The 19,095-nt window shown below is 34.2% G+C and overlaps 1 protein-coding gene across 6 annotated transcripts in view; it reads right to left on the minus strand.

The window, feature by feature from the left end:
- Nucleotides 1-19,095, minus strand: part of LIPI (lipase I) — a 107,072-nt gene that overhangs the window by 42,615 nt on the left and 45,362 nt on the right. For 4 of the 6 annotated variants that reach the window (XM_024352366.3, XM_054675195.2, XM_054675193.1 and 1 more), the window contains 4 exons: nt 14,649-14,738; nt 13,499-13,666; nt 11,689-11,793; nt 1,141-1,252 (listed from right to left, as the gene is read on the minus strand). In XM_024352366.3, the coding sequence (XP_024208134.2) occupies nt 1,141-1,252; nt 11,689-11,793; nt 13,499-13,666; nt 14,649-14,738 (475 nt within the window). The remainder of the gene's footprint in view (nt 1-1,140; nt 1,253-11,688; nt 11,794-13,498; nt 13,667-14,648; nt 14,739-19,095) is intronic. The other 2 variants (XM_054675196.2, XM_063803706.1) reach the window with 1 other exon arrangement.

The following is a 19,095-nucleotide window of genomic DNA, read 5'->3' on the forward strand; positions in this document are numbered from 1 at the left end:
CCTATACTGTGACAGCAGTAAATGTTGGAAATACCAACCATGCTTCCTGAAACCCTAATGTGTTCAATAACCAGTCAAAACTTAAGCCAAATTGCTCTGTCTATCCACAACAAAATACACTTTTATATTTCTTTTAATCACTAGATATGGTGCCTGTGAGCCTTTTGAAAATCGTTTCATCATTTAATGGCTAGTTAGAAGTCTAGCACAGCAGGTTGGAAACCACAACTATATGGTAGTGTGCCCGTTTATATCATTCTTTTATTTAAGAAAAAAATAATTTTCTAGTTTAAGAATTTATTAAACACAGAAATATATATTCAACAAGCTCAAGCCAAGAGCACTTTTATATAATTATATAACCTTAAAATATGTATACACACTTGCACATACATATGTACATACATAAAAAGTTAAATAAAAGATTGAGAAAAAAACAAAACCCTCCCCTATTGTTTGGGAGCCTTGTAGGTGGGAATAGTTCTCTGAAACACTAAAATTGTGTCACTCTATTTAAAGAAGTCACTAAACGTTTATTCACATCACTGTGAACATGATATTAACTGAAAACTGGAGGGAATTAGAAGGCAATATGGTTAGGAAAAACATTCCAATGAGAGTCATAAGAGAGAGAAAGACACAAAGTCGTCTTTTACTCTTTAACTTATTTTATTTATTTATTTATTTGAGATGGAGTCTTGCTCTGTCACCCAGGCTGGAGGGCAGCAGTGCAATCTCAGCTCACTGCAACCTCCACCTCCTGGGTTCAAGCAATTCTCTTGCCTCAGCCTCCTGAGTAGCTGGGACTACAGGCACGTGCCACCATGCCCAGCTAATTTTCTGAATTTTTAGTAGAGACAGGGTTTCACCATGTTAGCCAGGATGGTCTCCATCTCCTGATACGCTTAGAACTTTTAAAGTCACTAGTTGTTTAGAGTAAGGGAGCCTCTTTAACATATGTTATCTTTCTCTGTAAAATAAAGGAATTAGAATATAACATATGAGATCCTTTTAATATTTAACATTTTAAGACTCTCTAGATTAAAAATAAACTACACTATTTAAATTATCTGTTGGATGGGATACTGAAGAAAGCAAACATTGAATATATGGGAGAAGAAAATAGTAAATTTTACTTACTCATAAAGCCTTGGCTCTTCAATCATTCCAAGCTGATTTAATAATTTAAATGAAAACGAGCCATCCATCATAGTTTTATCTGGAACAATTATACTGAGAACAAAATAATAGGCTACAAAATAAAAATATAGAATACAACTCACATTATTTTTTAATTTTTGGTTTTGGTACATATTCAGATATATATATATGTGTAGGTATAGATAGATATGTAATCTAGGCTCGTATTACATATGCAAATAATATTATTGAGAGGACTCATTTGGTAAATGGGTAATATATTTTACCTTTTGTTTGTCAATTTTTGACTACTCTTAAACATGAGAGATGAAAAAGCCTGCCAGCCAGTAATGGGTATGGTGAAGTATTGAACAAATAGATCCTAAATACTGGCTTGTCTGAAAAACAAAACTTCTCAGAAATTAGGCCAATTAAGCAACTTTTACTTTTCAATAGCAGATCTAAGGTGAATATGGTAAGATTTCTTAATTATCTGATTAATAGTACCAGCTATTGCTTGGCAAACGTAAGTCCTAATTTCACTGGCTGTTCCAGAATGACTGTGAATATATATATAAGGTAAGGTCATAGCAGTTCTTATTCAAATTGCCTTTACTAAACTTTGGTAGAGTATATCTTGCACAGGAAAGGATGCTGAACTCACTTCTACATATTGCCAGGCCTGTACAGGAAATTTTGACTACAGGAGTTATCCCAAGTTTTGTGCACCCCCCTTCTAGAACAGAACGGATTTATAATTGGATTTTCCCCATTTCTGACACAAGAGGTATAAGGAAACACTTCTCACTTTGAAGTTACTTCACGGCCTTAGGCAAAGTACTTTGATTCACCTTGCCCATACAAATGGGCATTCAGACTTGCTCAGATTATTTCTGACAGCATAGAATATTGAGATGTTACAGATTAAGCCACCCTCCCACTATAAATACATGGAAATGCTAGGTGTACAATCCATGTTTCAATATGCAACCAAGCTCTGAAGAAGGAAGGCGAAGTGTCAGAAAGCAGAAACAAAGAGAAATTAAAGCCAAGGCCAGAAGAACTGAAGCCCTGGACCCCTCTGGGACTTCAGAGCCTGTTGTAGCATGAAGATGGAGGCTGAAGTGTCAACCTCCATGCAGGAACAGGAGAAATGATGCTAAAGGACAAAGCTGAAATGGAGGTCCCTGCACAGAGCCATAAACCTCATAATTGAAATTCCCTGACCCATCATTGAAAGAGGAATTAGGAAAATTCTTCCTATTTTTTCAGTCTGGGTCTTACGTGAAAACATAAATTGTTTCTTGAGATTAAATAAAACTCCAGAAAACATGAAATTTAAGTTTACACTATTTATATGTTGAAAGACCCCCACAAATTTACATTAAAATGCTTCAGGATTGTGGTAATATGGTTCTGAAAAAAGAAAATCTGACTTGCTCTGAAGGGGAACTTTGAAGAAGAGCTGATTTCTGAGAGTTTTTTATATCAAAGATAGACATGAATCTCTATTTTGAAGTAGCACAAATAGGTTTTTTTTATTAATTTTTAATCCAGACTTGACAAACCATTGAGACTGGAAAATAACAATATAAAAAAATAAATCAATGAATACATTCAGTCTGATGAAATGATAGATTATCTTCACAGAAAAATTAGATAGAAGATAAATGAAAAAAAGTGTATCTGAAAACAAGAGAAGTCGTATTTTCAATGTGCTGAGCATATAAACTTTCAATATAGAATTCTGTCCTAAACTATCTTTTCATTTCTGACTGAGGGAAGGATAAGGACATTTTCAGGAAAGACAAAAAAAGAAAAAGACTGAGAAAGACTACTATTGAAAAGCTACTACTAGGATATACTTCAGCAAGGAAAACGTTAAAACCAGAAGGAAGGAGTTGAAGGAGGGGATAAGACAAAATGTAGAAAACTGAAATTGGTAAATATAAGGAAGTATTTGATGATACTATTTATAATTAATATGTATTATTAAATGAGAAATGGAAGGAAAACACTACAGGATATAATATTGAAGATAGAAAAGAAGAATAAAGATTCTAAGGCTCTCTGAGGCAACTTGTAGCTGTGACAGAGTCTGATAAAATAGTCTGTGAAGCAAGATCCATATTCATGTATAAATGCATAAAAAGCAAAAAAATAAGTTAGTCGCTGAGAAAATATGATGTCCCGAAAGTTTTACGCATCTAAAAATCACGGCCTTGGAATATCTAAAGCCAACACCTAAACAGGGGAACTGCCCGCTAAAATAAAAGTTTTAAATAGATCTCAGATTTTGACACAAGAGATACAATGTCCAAGATATGATCAAAAATTGCCCATAATACCAAGAACAAAGAAAATCACAACATTGTTAAGAAAATTACCTGATGCTAACCCTGAGATAAATTAGATGCTGAGATTATCTGACATTTATTTTAAAGGAGCCATCACAATAATGATTCAAAGTTAACATGTCTCTTGAAAAAATGAGAAAAAATTAAAACCTTAGCAAAGAAAAAAAGTTGTAAGAGAAAAAAATGAAATTACAGAAACAAAGGTGGCTCCATCGTGCAATGAATAGTGCATTGGACTTCCAAAATTACAGAAACAAAAAATACAATTGCAGATACAAAACTCACATGATATACTCAATAGTGAGTGGAGGTAATAAAAGAAGAAATCAGTGAACTTAAGGGCCAATCAATCTTAATGACAGAGAGAAAAAGATGGAGAAAAATAAATGAACAAAGCGTCAGGGAACTGTGGGACTATAATAAAAGATGTAATATTTCTGCTATTAGAGTGTCAGAAAGAGAAGAGAGTGTGGGGCTGTGACATGATGCCTGGAAACTTTCTAAATTTGGTGAAAAAAATAAACACAGATTGAAAAAGCTAAGTGAACCTGAAATATAATAAACCTCATGAAATTCTAACCAAGAGACATCATAATAAAGCTGCAAAAGTAAAAACAAAGAAATAAAAGTCTTGAAAGCAGCCAGAAAGAAATGATGCGTTACCTACAGGAGAACACCAGTTTGAATCATAATGGATTTCACATCTGAAAGTCATGGAGGTCAAAAGAAAATATAACATTTTTCAAGTGCTGAAAGAAAATACTGCCAACCTCAAATCTTACATCCAACAAAACTGTCCTTTGAGAATGAAGGGGAAATAGAGACATTGTCAGACAAAGAAACAGTAAAAAACAAATCTCACTAGCAGAATTATCCTTAGAGATAGTCAGAAGTAATCTCTTCATACAGAAAGGAACTAATGAAATAATCATGAATCATTATGAAGAAAGAATGAACAATGAGAAGAGAATAAATATGGGTACATACAATAGGTTATCTTTTTTCTCATTGATTTTGTAAATGTTAAGGATTGAAACAAAAATTTTTACACAATCTAATATTCAAAATCATGATAATTAAAAGTGGGGAATGTAAAGGGGCCTACATGGAAGTGAGGTTTCCACATTTTACTTGAAATGGTTAAATGTTGGAATCATTAAACAGTGATAAATAATGTATGCATATTGTAATTGTTGTAGGCCTCTCCAAATATATCCTTGTCCTAATCCCTGGAACCTACAAGTATGTTATCTTATATAGCAAAGGATAATTAAGATTGCAAATAAAATTAGAGTTGCTAACCAGCTGTTCTTAAAATAACGACATTTTATTGAATTATCTAGGTGGACCCAATGTAATCACAAGGGGCCTTAAAAGAGGAAGAGGAAGAGGAAGACAAAAGAGGAGAATCAGAAACAGAGATGTTGTGCAGAAAAAGGGTCAAAATGACATAATATGAAGACTCAGCCCACTAATGTGAATGAAAAGGCCACAAGCCAACGAATATGAACAATTTCTAGAGCTGGAAAAGTTAAGAAAGTATATTCTCCCCTGAGCCTCCAGAAAGGAATGCACCTGCTAACACCTTGACTTTAGCACAGTGACATCTGTATTAGACTTCTGGACTACCGAACTTTAAGATAATATATTTGTGTTGTTTTAAGCCACCAAATTTGCGGTAATTTGTTAGTGTAGTTATAGAAAATCAATATACATTTTGATACAAATAATGTGATATAGCTATAAAAAACATATACAAGTGGAAAAGTGGCTTCTAAATTAGAAATAAGAAGCTGGAAAAATTTTTAGGAACATAATAGGAAAACCTAGATTTCCTTGAATAAATTGTTAGTTTATTCAACTAACTAGAAATGTGCTAGTAAGGACACAGGAGGAAATAAGGAACATGGCAGAGAAAATACACATTACAAAAAGGCTGTTGGTGAGAAATATGGATGTCTAATGGAATGAATAAGGATGTTAATCTTGCCGTCATTGAGGACTCAAACGGAAATTAGAAATATATTATTGGAAACTGGTAGAAAAAGAATCCTCACTACATCATGGCAGGTAGCTTAGTGGAATTATGTACTGCAATTTATGTGGAAAGCAGAAATTGTAAATGAAGAAATTGGATATTTAACCAAGGGGATTTATAAGACAGGGGTTGAAAGTGTGGCCAGATTTCTCCTTGGTGCTCATCATGAATTGTGTGAGGAAAGACAGAAATTGAGATGAAACCGTTAAATTAAAAAGAATCCTGACTTGCTGATTTGGGAAATCCTCAGCCTAGCAAGTTTACTAAGATACCCATGTTAAGAAATTTATCAATGGGAAATGAAGCTCTAGAGAAAAAGCTGAGGGTGTAGCTGGCACAACCTTTTCCCTCAGAAAGATTTTAAAAATCAGAGCATTTAGTCACACAAAAGGGTCTTTGAAAATATTAAGCACATGACTCACAGATTCCTTTAGCCATCTTGGCAGAGGCCAATAATAGAGGCAGGATTGTCTAGAAAAGATATGGAGGAGTCTCTTTTTTAATAGAATGACTCTCTGTGACATATACGGAGATCCACCAGGCTTTGGAGAACGTTATAGTGGTATAAATAGTGCCAACTTGGACTAAAAGCAACAGAGTATAAAATGAGAAACAGTTTTGAGGCCTGGAAAATGTCTACAAACAAGAAACAAGATGAAAAAACTACTCAGATGCAAACATATCCTACCATTTCTACATTTAAAGAAGAAGGGGGTGAAAGAGAGAGAGAAGGACTCTTAAGAGACCAACATGCGAAGCCATGAACCCCGGGAGCAGAGCCATGAACCACAGAGAATTATTCCTGGCCTTTAAATCAGATGGAGCTTGCCTGGCTGAATTTAAAAATTGCATGGAGTGTTGACTCTGTTTTTCTTCTACTTTTCTTCTCTTTGAACAAGAATGCGTATAACTGGTATCGTATCCCTGTCTCATCACTGTATTTGAGGGGGAGGTAATTTGATTCCTGAGATTCACAGGTTCACAGATGAAGAAAAATTATGTCCAAGTACTTATATCCAGAGCTTTAGCCAAATCTGATTTACATGAATTAGACAACAAGATTTAGAACTTTGTATCTGTTGAGTTTAGAGATTTTTTACTTTAAGTTGATGCTGTAATGACTTGATGATGTCTGAGATCAACCAACAAAATATTACTTTATACCCATAAAAGCAGAATACACATGTATTGCCAGTACCCATGAAGCATGAGCCTAAAGAGATCAATGCTTGACTACTAAAATACCTCAGGACGTTGTTAAAAAATTTATACAGAGTTTGATTTCTAGCCATAATAAAACTAATCTAAAGGTCAGTAACAGACAACAGGAAAATTTCTAAACTGTGGAAATTAAACAGCGTGCTTATAAATAACCCATGGTCAAAGAAGAGTTCTCTAAAAAATACATAGAACAGAATAAAAAAGATACAACATATCAAAACACATGAGACATAGCTCAGGCAGTACTGAGAGGAAATTTCACAGACTAAATGATTACATTAGAAATGAAGAAATATCTGAGGCCAATAATTTAAGTTTCTGCCTCAAGAAAATAGAAAAAGAACAAAATAAACCCAAATAGAGTAGAAGAAAATATGTGTGTGTAGAAATATATATATTTATATATAAAATATATACAAAAATATATATGTGTGTGTAGAAATATATAGAGAGAGAACAAAGCAGAAATTAATGAAATTTAATAACAGAACATGATAGAAAATTAAACAAAAATCTGATTCTTGAATAAAAACCAATAAAATCGATAAACCATTTTGTCTAGCAAGACAGACAAAATAAAAAGAATCAAGACACAAATCACCGTTAGGAATAAAACAAAAGGCATTACCAAAGATAATGCAATCATTAAAAAGATAAATTTTAAAAACCTACTGTTCATAATTCAACACCTTATAAAAAAGGACCAATTCCCCAAAAACCACAAACTACAAAACTTCAACCAAGCTGAAATAGATAATCCAAATAGTCTTAAAATTATTAAATAAATTAAATTTGTAGTAAAAACTTCCTCCCAAAAAAGTCTCCAGACCCAAATGGTTTCACTGGAAAATTCTGCCAAACATTTAAAGAATTAACACAAATCTTGCACAATCTCTTTCAGAACAGACAATAGAGAAGGGAAAACTTGCCCACTTTTTTTTATGACGTTGTATTATTATAGTAGTACGAATATGCTATTACTGTTATGCCAAAACCAGACAAAGACAATAAGAAAGGAACACTACTAACAAATACCTCTTATGAACTTAGAAAAATTCTCAACAAAATATTAACAAATGAAATTCAACAATGTATTTAAAAATACGCACTAAGCCCAAGTAGAATTTATTACTGGAATGCAAAGCTTGTTCAACATTCTAGAATCAATTAATGTAGTTCAACATATCAACAAACTAAAGAAAAAAATTATATGATCATATCAATTATGCATTAAAAGCATATGGCAAAATCCAACACATATTTATGAGGTAAAATTCTTGGCAAGTTAGGAATAGAGGGGAACTAACTCAATTTTATAGTGTATCTACAAAAAAACTATAAGTCACATCACACTTTAATGGCAAAAGATTACATTTTTTTTTCTCTAAGGCAAAGGTATCTGTGCTTACCACTATTATTCAAAATAGCACTGGAAGTTCTAGCCATGGCAGTAAGTAGATTTAAAAAAATTAAATGCACACAGATTGTAATAGAAGAAATAAAAGCATTCTTATTTGCAGAAAACATAATTGCTTACATAGAAAATTCCAATGAATCTATTGTTTTCACCTAGAAACAATAAATGAATTCAGCAAGTTCCCAGGAAACAAATTCAACACAAAAGATGCGATCTCATTTCTATATACCAACATTGAATGTGGAGATACCAAAATTTAGAAATACATTTTACAATTACTCCCCAAAATAAATATGTGGTATACACACAACAAAAGATGCACAGGATCTGTATGTTGAAATTTGTAAAATGCTGACTAAAGAAATCAAAGAATCAAAGTATATGGAAAGACATATCATATTCATGAATTAGAATATTCAGCATGGTAAAGATATCAGCTCTCCCCAAATTGAAAAATGTGTTTAATGTAATTTCTGTTGAAACCTCAGACAAATTTTTGCAAATATAGACAACGTTATGCTAAAATTTATATTGAAATGTACATACACTAGAAGATCTAAAATAATCATGACAAAGAAGAATAAAGAGGAAATAATCAGTCTACTTGATATTAATGCTTACTATATAGCTACATTAATTAAATGCTATGTGGTACTAGAAAAAGAAATGAACACATACATAAATGAAAAAATATACATATCAAAATACAGACCCAACACAAATAGGTACAAACATATGTCAATAAACATATCAATATATATTGATATCTATATTATATATCTCTATCTACAGAGATATATTTTAACCAATTGTTGACAAAGATGCAAAAGCACTTAATTAAAGAGAACCTATCAACAAATGATGATGGAGCTATAAAAAAAACTAAATAGAAATGGATTTCAGATGTAAATGTAACACATAGAACTATTATTTTTAGAAAAAATTATAGGAGAAAACCCTCAGGACCTAGGGCTCAACACAGAGTTCTTAGACTTGACACCTAAAGCGTGATACATACCTAAAATAATGATCAATTACTCCTCATCAAAACTAATCACTTTTTCTCTGCCCATGCTTTTGTGAAACAGATAAAAAGACAAGTTACAAACTGTATGAAAATATTTGTAGATCAAATATTGACAAGGACTAGTTTAGAAATTATATAAAGAATTATCAAAAGTCAACAGCTTAAAAAAAAAGCCCAACTGAAAAATGTCCAAAAGACATGAATACACATTTCGCCAAAGACGATAAGTAGAAGAAATAGTCAATATAATCATCCATCAGGGCAAAGAATACTAAAACCACTGAAGCATCACTGTATGCCTGTCAGAATGCGTAAGAATTTTTAAAATAATGACACCACCAAATTCTGAAAAAAATCAGAAAAATTAGATCACTTATATTTTAATTGGGATAATGTAAAGTTGTACAGTCACTCCAAAAAACATGTTAAATTTTTTCAAAGCTAAATGTGCAATTAGTTTCTGTCCCAGCAATAACACTCCTGGGAATTTATGACAGATAAATGAAGACATATTCACACAAAAACTTATACACTATGTTCAAGCAGCTTTATTTGTCATAGCCAAAACCTAAAAACATCCCAGATGCTCTTCAACAGGTGATTGGTTAAACAAATGGTGGTACATCCTGTATCTATGTAAATGTATATGTATATTCCATAAATAGTATCTATATATCCCTATAGATATATATGTAATATATAGTTATATATAATATATAGTAATATAGGTAATATCTATTATATATGACATATAATATCTATGTTATATATGTATATTATATATACATGAGTATAATATCAATATATATTATATATAGATATTATATAGCTATTATATAGAGAAATAGATCTAATATATAGATATCTATAATATATAGATATAGATATATATTATATATTAATATATAATATATACATTATTATATATAATTACATATAACATATATTATTTAATATAATATAGATATATAACATATAGATATATGTATTTCTCTATTTATAGATATATAGATATATTATTTCACTCAGCATAATTCCCTGGAGGTTCATCCCTGTAGCATATATCAATGATTCACTATACTTTTAGTTGATGAGTAGTATCCCATAGGAGCATATCTCTACCCCTATTGACAGATAGATAGATAGATCGATATGTATTGATATATATATCATATCTCTGGATATATTACTATCGAATACTACTCAGCCACTAAAAGTATAGTGAATCACTGATACATGCTACATGGATGAACCTCCAGGGAACTATGCTGAGTGAAAAAATAAGCCAATTAAAAAGGTCACATGCTGGATGATTCTCTTTATATAGCAACCTTGAAATAACAAAGTTCTAGAAATGTGTGAATGGATACCAGGGATTGGAAACCAACAGGCGGGGGGATGGGGTATGTAGTTATAAAGGCACAACACAAGGATTCCTTGTGGTGATGAACTGTTCAGCAGCTTCATTGTGGTGGTAGATACAGAGCCCTATAAATATGACTATTTTGTATGGAGCCAAATACACATATAGCCACACACACAGGCAAGTGTATAGGAAAATCTGATTAAGATGGGTGCATTGTATCAATGTCAATATCCTGCTACTACTCTATGGCACTGCAAAATGTTTATCATTTAAGGAAACTAAAGTATATACAGTATCTCTGTGTATTATTTCTTACTTCTACATGTAAATCTAAAATTAACTCAATAAAATGTTTAATTTGAAAAATGGACAGCCCCAATTCTGTTTGACAGGACACATCACTAATGTTTGAAGAATAATATATTGAAGTTGGCAGTGACTGTGACTGGAAGACATTAAAAATGACTGACCTAAAATATTTTATGAGAATCTATTTTAAGTACTTATCTCTCAGTAATCAAAATTAATGACAGTAATTCAAAACTTCCTCCATAAGATTCTTCACATAAAAAGGACTCATTTTATTTACAACCACTTCCAGTTTTTCATTTCCAAACAGAATAATTTTGCTTTCTTTAATACTTCCTTATAAATCTAATTTTTATTATATTTCTATGAGATTCTCTTCTTCTACAAGTTTTCTCCTCTTATCTAACTCTAAATGTATTATGAGGATTACTATTTTCTTGTCCTTTTTTATATTTATATGTTAATAATCTAGTTTTATTAATAATGGGTGTTCAGATATATCTCATAGGCTCCTTAATATGTTACATGCCAAAATAACTCTACAGGTGAAAAGGGCAATATGCAAATTTAGGATGAAGGAATGCAACCTTGATTATTTCTTTGGGAAAATATTACCCAAGCGTCTCTCCATTTTATCTAAAAAAAGATCAAGTCCTTAGTTGAATTTGTCCCACTGGCTATAGCAAATTTTAAATTTGCCTGAAAGAACATGATGGAATTTGAGTGGGTGCAAAGAACACTTTGAATCAAATGTAGATTAGTGCAAAAAAAAACTAAAAATTTGTTTATCTGTTAAAATTGTTAATAACTTACTACAGAATGGATATGTGCCACTTGTATCCAAAAACACAGTGGTCCTAAGAGGTCTTCCTTCCATCCTTTCTTTTAAAACATCTTTAAATAGCTTGGCTTGATAACCTGAGATTTGAGAAATAGAACATTAGAAATTGGATTTCCATCAAATAACAAAAATGTCAAATCACTAAAGTAACTAAAAGATCAGTGCGTATAATCATCATAATGATCATCATGGATTTTGATAACTTAAAAAGCATTTTTTCAAATAATGTAGCATTCCGTTTATTTTAATTACAATAACAACTCTTAAATTCAGGATTCACAAATAAATCTGCTCCCTGAAAATCTTATCAGAGCTTAGCATACTCCATCCGTATGGCTATAGTCCATTTGTAGAAGTTTTACTGTTATAAATTCAGAATTTTACCTGTAATTCTTTCTAATAAATTCAGCAGAGTAAATTGACTACATAAAACTTAAACATACAATATAGCTCCATGAGTATAGCTCCCTAATTCTCCAATATGTATAATACATACAGATATGGCATGCATGTGTATACATTATATATATTATATATATGTAGTATAGGTATACTTTACATGTACTGTATGTTGTGCATATAATATACATATTTCAGATACATATGTGTACATATAAAATATTTATTATATATAATATATTGATATATTGATAAAAATTACTTATAAAATAAACTTTATATTAATATATATTTCATATGCCTCATGTATTTCTTTGTTCCCACATTGCTACCTCCAAATTTGAGATTTGAATATGGTAGAAAGAATAGTAAATTAAGAATTCAGAGGTTTTACTCAAGTTCTAACTTATGCCTTTATGTAATTTATATATTCACTCTGGGTTACAATTTCTCATTACATGGAAGAAGGACGGGGCCAGAAAAGCAATCCACAGCAGGAGGTCTGAAGAAAACTAATCCCACATGATGTCTTATAGCCAGAAAGGTCTATGAGAAAAATCAAATTGGCAATGCCTGAACAGTGCATACCCCTCCTAGGATGTTCTCAGTGTGTGCTGATCCTGCTTCAGCATTTGGTTTAATTTAGCCTTTGTAATCACTACCTATTCCTTGAACCCCTTTGGCTTTGGAAACATCTCTGGGGAATTCTGCCATGATACTGACCAGATGTTTACATGCTCATGGCATGCTTGGATCTGGTGCTCTTTTTGAAAAACCCTGAGCAAACAGCCTCTGAAATTCTTTCCAGTTCCAATATTATATTTTTATGTGGATTTTTTTCTCTATAATTTCCTATTGGCAGGTTTTAGTTATCAGAAGTAGCAGCACTTAACTGCTCTTAGCAGGTTTATCCATTTAGAAGGTGTGAACCATGTTTCATGTCTACTTGGTGATAGCAAATGAGAAGCTAACCATGGCTCACACCTCTTCACTTGTTCCTAAAACCTCAAAAAAAAAAAAAACAAAAAACCTCAGTGTTGCCAAGACTGTGCAAGTTTCTTTCTTTAAGTGAAAATATAGTTGGATGATAGTTAGATATTTTTGTACATCAGGAACAAGGATCATTATAAAGCCATCTAATCTGCCCACTACACTGAACATAAAAAGGCAGTTGATCATGTTCTTCTCTTTAAATATATTAAAAATGTTTAGTAGGAAATGAAATATTTACTCTGTACCACATCTCTACAGATGATTTTTCCATAAAATGGTCATGTATTAACAAGTAAACAGAGTGCACAGTTTAGCTTCCAGCAGAAAATACTAATGATTATGTTATTCATATTCAATAAGAATGATAGTAACTATAATAATCTCTCTTACCCAGCCGAGGACATGATTTTTCCTTAAAACAGTCACAGTCCACACATAAGCTAGTCTTGTAATCTTTGTATGAACGACAAGGAAATGAAATAAAATTGCAGTTTGTTTCTAAAGATGCCATGAACAAGTGAACTGCTCTCTGGTGGTTGCATTTAATGAATTGAATTCCTTAAGGGTTAAAAAAAAACAAAGAACTGTAGATGTATTAAGCCATGTTCAAGTACATTTAAAAACAAAGTAAAGATGAAGTTTTGCTAAATACTATGTACCTTATGAATATTACTGACTATAATAAACAGTTTTATGTCAAACCACTAAACAAATAGTACCAATGAAAACTTAAATTTAGTGTGTCTTTTGCATGAGATTTATAATAAATTTTTAAAGTAATAATTAACACAGCAAAAATGTTTCATTTCAGTGTTTCACAAGCTCTACACAGTGCTACTATACTTAATAACTAGTGTACACATCTTTTCCTTCTAATCCTGCACTCCTAACATTTCCACCTAATGACAAAGATGACCATGAAACCAGCTGACCTTAAAACTTTATTACCTTCCTTTTCTTTTCCAACCGCTTTTCCAACCTTGCACATCCTCCTCCTTTTCACCAAACTTCTTTAGCTACAGTGGCCTTTGGTCACGTGTTATTTGACCAGTTGCCGTTGTGGACCTAAGAACATTTCTTGCAATGGCTCTGATGTGAGCCAAATTCCAGACCTGGGGAAGTTGCTCAGCTATCTTTATGTACAGAACAATCAAGTGTCAAGAGTTTTTAAAATTGTCTTTGTACAGTAATATGGTGATGGTTAAGATTAAATCCTGAGATCAAAGTTGTATTATATGATACTTGAGCTACATGTGCTTCCTCAATGACTTATGACTTCTCCTAATGTTTAAAATGATGAAATAAAATTATTAAAAATATAATATAAGAGGTCTCATCCATGACCTAATGGATGTCTACTGGTAACCTTTATGAACTAAGCATGGTCAAATTAAACCATTGTTAACCAATAACTCTCCTGAGTCATGGGCAATGATGATGAAATCAAAACACTGCCTACAGATTAAGAGGGGAAAAGTAAGTTATTTTCTTTCATCATTTCGAATATTATGTAATTCATTCAAAAATACTGTCAGTATACCTGAGAAAATTGATTTAGGACAGCCAGGTTGTTTATTTCCTCCATTTGGATAAAAATCTATATGTCCCAAGGGCTCTTGAATGCCTAAACCTGAGAAGAAAGGCACCCAAGAATCACAACATGTATATAATCAGGTGAGTATCTTGCATAAAACAAAATAGCCTATAAAATCCATTGGAAGTTACTCTTTAAATATTAGAATTGAAAATAAGTGCTGTTTTTATGAAGATAAGTTTTTCTTCTATAATTCCTTCATGAAAAGTATATTTCATTAATTTAATATATTTGCCAGTCAGCAGTTTACTATCAGTCAGTCATTTTTTGTGGTATGACCGCATAAGTGAAAAAAGAAATAGAGAGGGCAGCCAAGATGGCCGAATAGGAAGAGCTCCGGTCTTCAGCTCCCAGAGTGAGTGATGCAGAAGGCGGGTGATATCAGCATTTCCATCTGAGGTACCGGGTTCATCTCACTAGGGAGTGCCAGACAGTGGGCGCAGGAAAGTGGGTGCAGCGCACCGTGTGCAAGCCGAAGCAGGGTGAGGCATTGCCTTACTCGGGAAGCACAAGGGATCAGGGAGTTCCCTTTCCTAGTCAAAGAAAGGGTGACAGATGGCACCTGGAAAATCGGGTCACTCCCACCCTAATACTGTGCTTCTGCGATGGGCTTAAAAAACGGCCCACCAGGAGATTATATTCTGCACATGGCTCGGAGGGTCCTACGCCCACGGAGTCTCACTAATGGCTAGCACAGCAGTCTGAGATCAAACTGCAAGGTGGCAGCAAGGCTAGGGGAGGGGTGCCTGCAATTGCCCAGGCTTGCTTAGGTAAACAAAGCAGCTGGGAAGCTTGAAGTGGGTGGAGCCCACCACAGCTCAAGGAGGCCTGCCTGCCTCTGTAGGCTCCACCTCTGGGGGCAGGGCACAGATAAACAAAAAGACAGCAGTAACCTCTGCAGACTTAAATGTCCCTGTCTGACAGCTTTGAAGAGAGCAGTGGTTCTTCCAGCATGCAGCTGGAGATCTGAGAACGGGCAGACTGTCTCCTCAAATGGGTCCCTGACCCCTGACCTCCAAGCAGCCTAACTGGGAGGCACCCCCCAGTAGGGGCAGACAGACACCTCACACAGCCGGGTACTCCTCTGAGACAAAACTTCCAGAGGAATGATCAGACAGCAGCATTCGCAGTTCACAAAAATCCACTGTTCTGCAGCCACCACTGCTGATACCCAGGCAAACAGAGTCTGGAGTGGACCTCTAGCAAACTCCAACAGACCTGCAGCTGAGGGTCCTGTCTGTTAGAAGGAAAACTAACAAACAGAAAGGACATCCACACCAAAAACCCATCTGTACATCACCATCATCAAAGACCAAAAGTAGATGAAACCACAAAAATGGGGAAAAAACAGAGCAGAAAAACTGGAAACTCTAAAAAGCAGAGCACCTCTCCTCCTCCAAAGGAACGCAGTTCCTCACCAACAATGGAACAAAGCTGGCCGGAGAATGACTTTGACGAGCTGAGAGAAGAAGGCTTCAGACGATCAAATTACTCCGAACTATGGGAGGACATTCAAACCAAAGGCAAAGAAGTTGAAAACTTTGAAAAAAATTTAGATGAATGTACAACTAGAATAACCAATACAGGGAAGTGCTTAAAGGAGCTAATGGAGCTGAAAGCCAAGGCTCGAGAACTACGTGAAGAATGCAGAAGACTCAGGGGCCGATGCGATCAACTGGAAGAAAGGGTATCAGTGATGGAAGATGAAATGAATGAAATGAAGCAAGAAGGGAAGTTTAGAGAAAAAAGAATAAAAAGAAATCAACAAAGCCTCCAAGAAATATGGGACTATGTGAAAAGACCAAATCTACATCTGATTGGTGTACCTGAAAGTGACAGGGAGAATGGAACCAAGTTGGAAAACACTCTGCAAGATATTATCCAGGAGGACTTCCCCAATCTAGCAAGGCAGGCCAACGTTCAGATTCAGGAAATACAGAGAACACCACAAAGATACTCCTTGAGAAGAGCAACTCCAAGACACACAATTGTCAGATTCACCAAAGTTGAAATGAAGGAAAAAATGTTAAGGGCAGCCAGAGAGAAAGGTCGGGTTACCCACAAAGGGAAGCCCATCAGACTAACAGCGGATCTCTCGGCAGAAACTCTACAAGCCAGGGGAGAGTGGGGGCCGATATTCAACATTCTGAAAGAAAAGAATTTTCAACCCAGAATTTCATATCCAGCCAAACTAAGCTTCATAACTGAAGGAGAAATAAAATACTTTACAGACAAGCAAATGCTGAGAGATTTTTGTCACCACCAGGCCTGCCCTAAAAGAGCTCCTGAAGGAAGCACTAAACATGGAAAGGAACAACCGGTACCAGCCACTGCAAAATCATGCCAAATTGTAAAGACCATTGAGGCTAGGAAGAAACTGCATCAACTAACAAGCAAAATAACCAGCTAACATAATGACAGGATCAAATTCACACATAACAATATTAACTTTAAATGTAAATGGACTAAATGCTCCAATTAAAAGACACAGACTGGCAAATTGGATAAAGAGTCAAGACCCATCAGTGTGCTGTATTCACGAAAACCATCTCAAGTGCAGAGACACACATAGGCTCAAAATAAAAGGATGGAGGAAGATCTACCAAGCAAATGGAAAACAAAAAAAGGCAGGGGTTGCAATCCTAGTCTGTGATAAAACAGACTTTAAACCAACAAAGATCAAAAGAGACAAAGAAGGCCATTACATAATGGTAAAGGGATCAATTCAACAAGAAGAGCTAACTATCCTAAATGTATATGCACCCAATAAGGAGCATCCAGATTCATAAAGCAAGTCCTGAGTGACCTACAAAGAGACTTAGACTCCCACACATTAATAATGGGAGACTTTAACACCCCACTGTCAACATTAGACAGATCAACGAGACAGAAAGTTAACAAGGATACCCAGGAATTGAACTCAGCTCTGCACCAAGTGGACCTAATAGACATCTACAGAACTCTCCACCCCAAATCAACAGAATATACATTTTTTTCAGCACCACACCACACCTATTCCAAAATTGACCACATAGTTGGAAGTAAAGCTCTCCTCAGCAAATGTAAAAGAACAGAAATTATAACAAACTGTCTCTCAGACCACAGTGCAATCAAACTAGAACTCAGGATTAAGAAAATCACTCAAAACCATTCAACTACATGGAAACTGAACAATCTGCTCCTGAATGACTACTGGGTACATAACGAAATGAAGGCAGAAATAAAGATGTTGTTTGAAACCAATGAGAACAAAGACACAACATACCAGAATCCCTGGGACACATTCAAAGCAGTGTGTAGAGGGAAATTTATAGCACTAAATGCCCACAAGAGAAAGCAGGAAAGATCCAAAATTGACACCCTAACATCACAATTAAAAGAACTAGAAAAGCAACAGCAAACACATTCAAAAGCTAGCAGAAGGCAAGAAATAACTAAAATCAGAGCAGAACTGAAGGAAATAGAGACACAAAAAACCCTTCAAAAAATTAATGAATCCAGGAGCTGGTTTTCTGAAAGGATCAACAAAACTGATAGACCGCTAGCAAGACTAATAAAGAAGAAAAGAGAGAAGAATCAAATAGATGCAATAAAAAATGAAAAAGGGGATATCACCACCCATCCCACAGAAATACAAACTACCATCAGAGAATACTACAAACACCTCGACACAAATAAACTAGAAAATCTAGAAGAAATGGATAAATTCCTCAACACATACACCCTCCCAAGACTAAACAAAGAAGAAGTTGAATCTCTGAATAAACCAATAACAGGCTCTGAAGTTGTGGCAATAATCAATAGCTTACCAACCAAAAAGAGTCCAGGATCAGATGGATTCACAGCCGAATTCTACCAGAAGTACAAGGAGGAACCGGTACCATTCCTTCTGAAACTATTCCAATCAATAGAAAAAGAGGGAATCCTCCCTAACTCATTTTATGAGGCCAGCATCATACTGATACCAAAACCGGGCAGAGACACAACCAAAAAAGAGAATTTTAGACCAATATCCTTGATGAACATTGATGCAAAAATCCTCAATAAAATACTGGCAAACCGAATCAAGCAGCACATCAAGAAGGTTATCCACCATGACCAAGTGGGCTTCATCCCTGGCATGCAAGGCTGGTTCAATATACGCAAATCAATAAATGTAATCCAGCATATAAACAGAACCAAAGACAAAAACCACATGATTATCTCAACAGATGCAGAAAAGTTTTTTGAAAAAATTCAACAACCTTCATACTAAAAACTCTCAATAAATTAGGTATTGATGGGATGTATCTCAAAATAATAAGAGCTATCTATGACAAGCCCACAGCCAATATCATACTGAATGGGCAAAAACTGGAAGCATTCCCTTTGAAAACTGGCACAAGACAGGGAT

The sequence above is a fragment of the Pan troglodytes genome, chromosome 22 (genome assembly GCF_028858775.2).
Source record: "Pan troglodytes isolate AG18354 chromosome 22, NHGRI_mPanTro3-v2.0_pri, whole genome shotgun sequence".
Classification (NCBI taxonomy): domain Eukaryota; kingdom Metazoa; phylum Chordata; class Mammalia; order Primates; family Hominidae; genus Pan; species Pan troglodytes.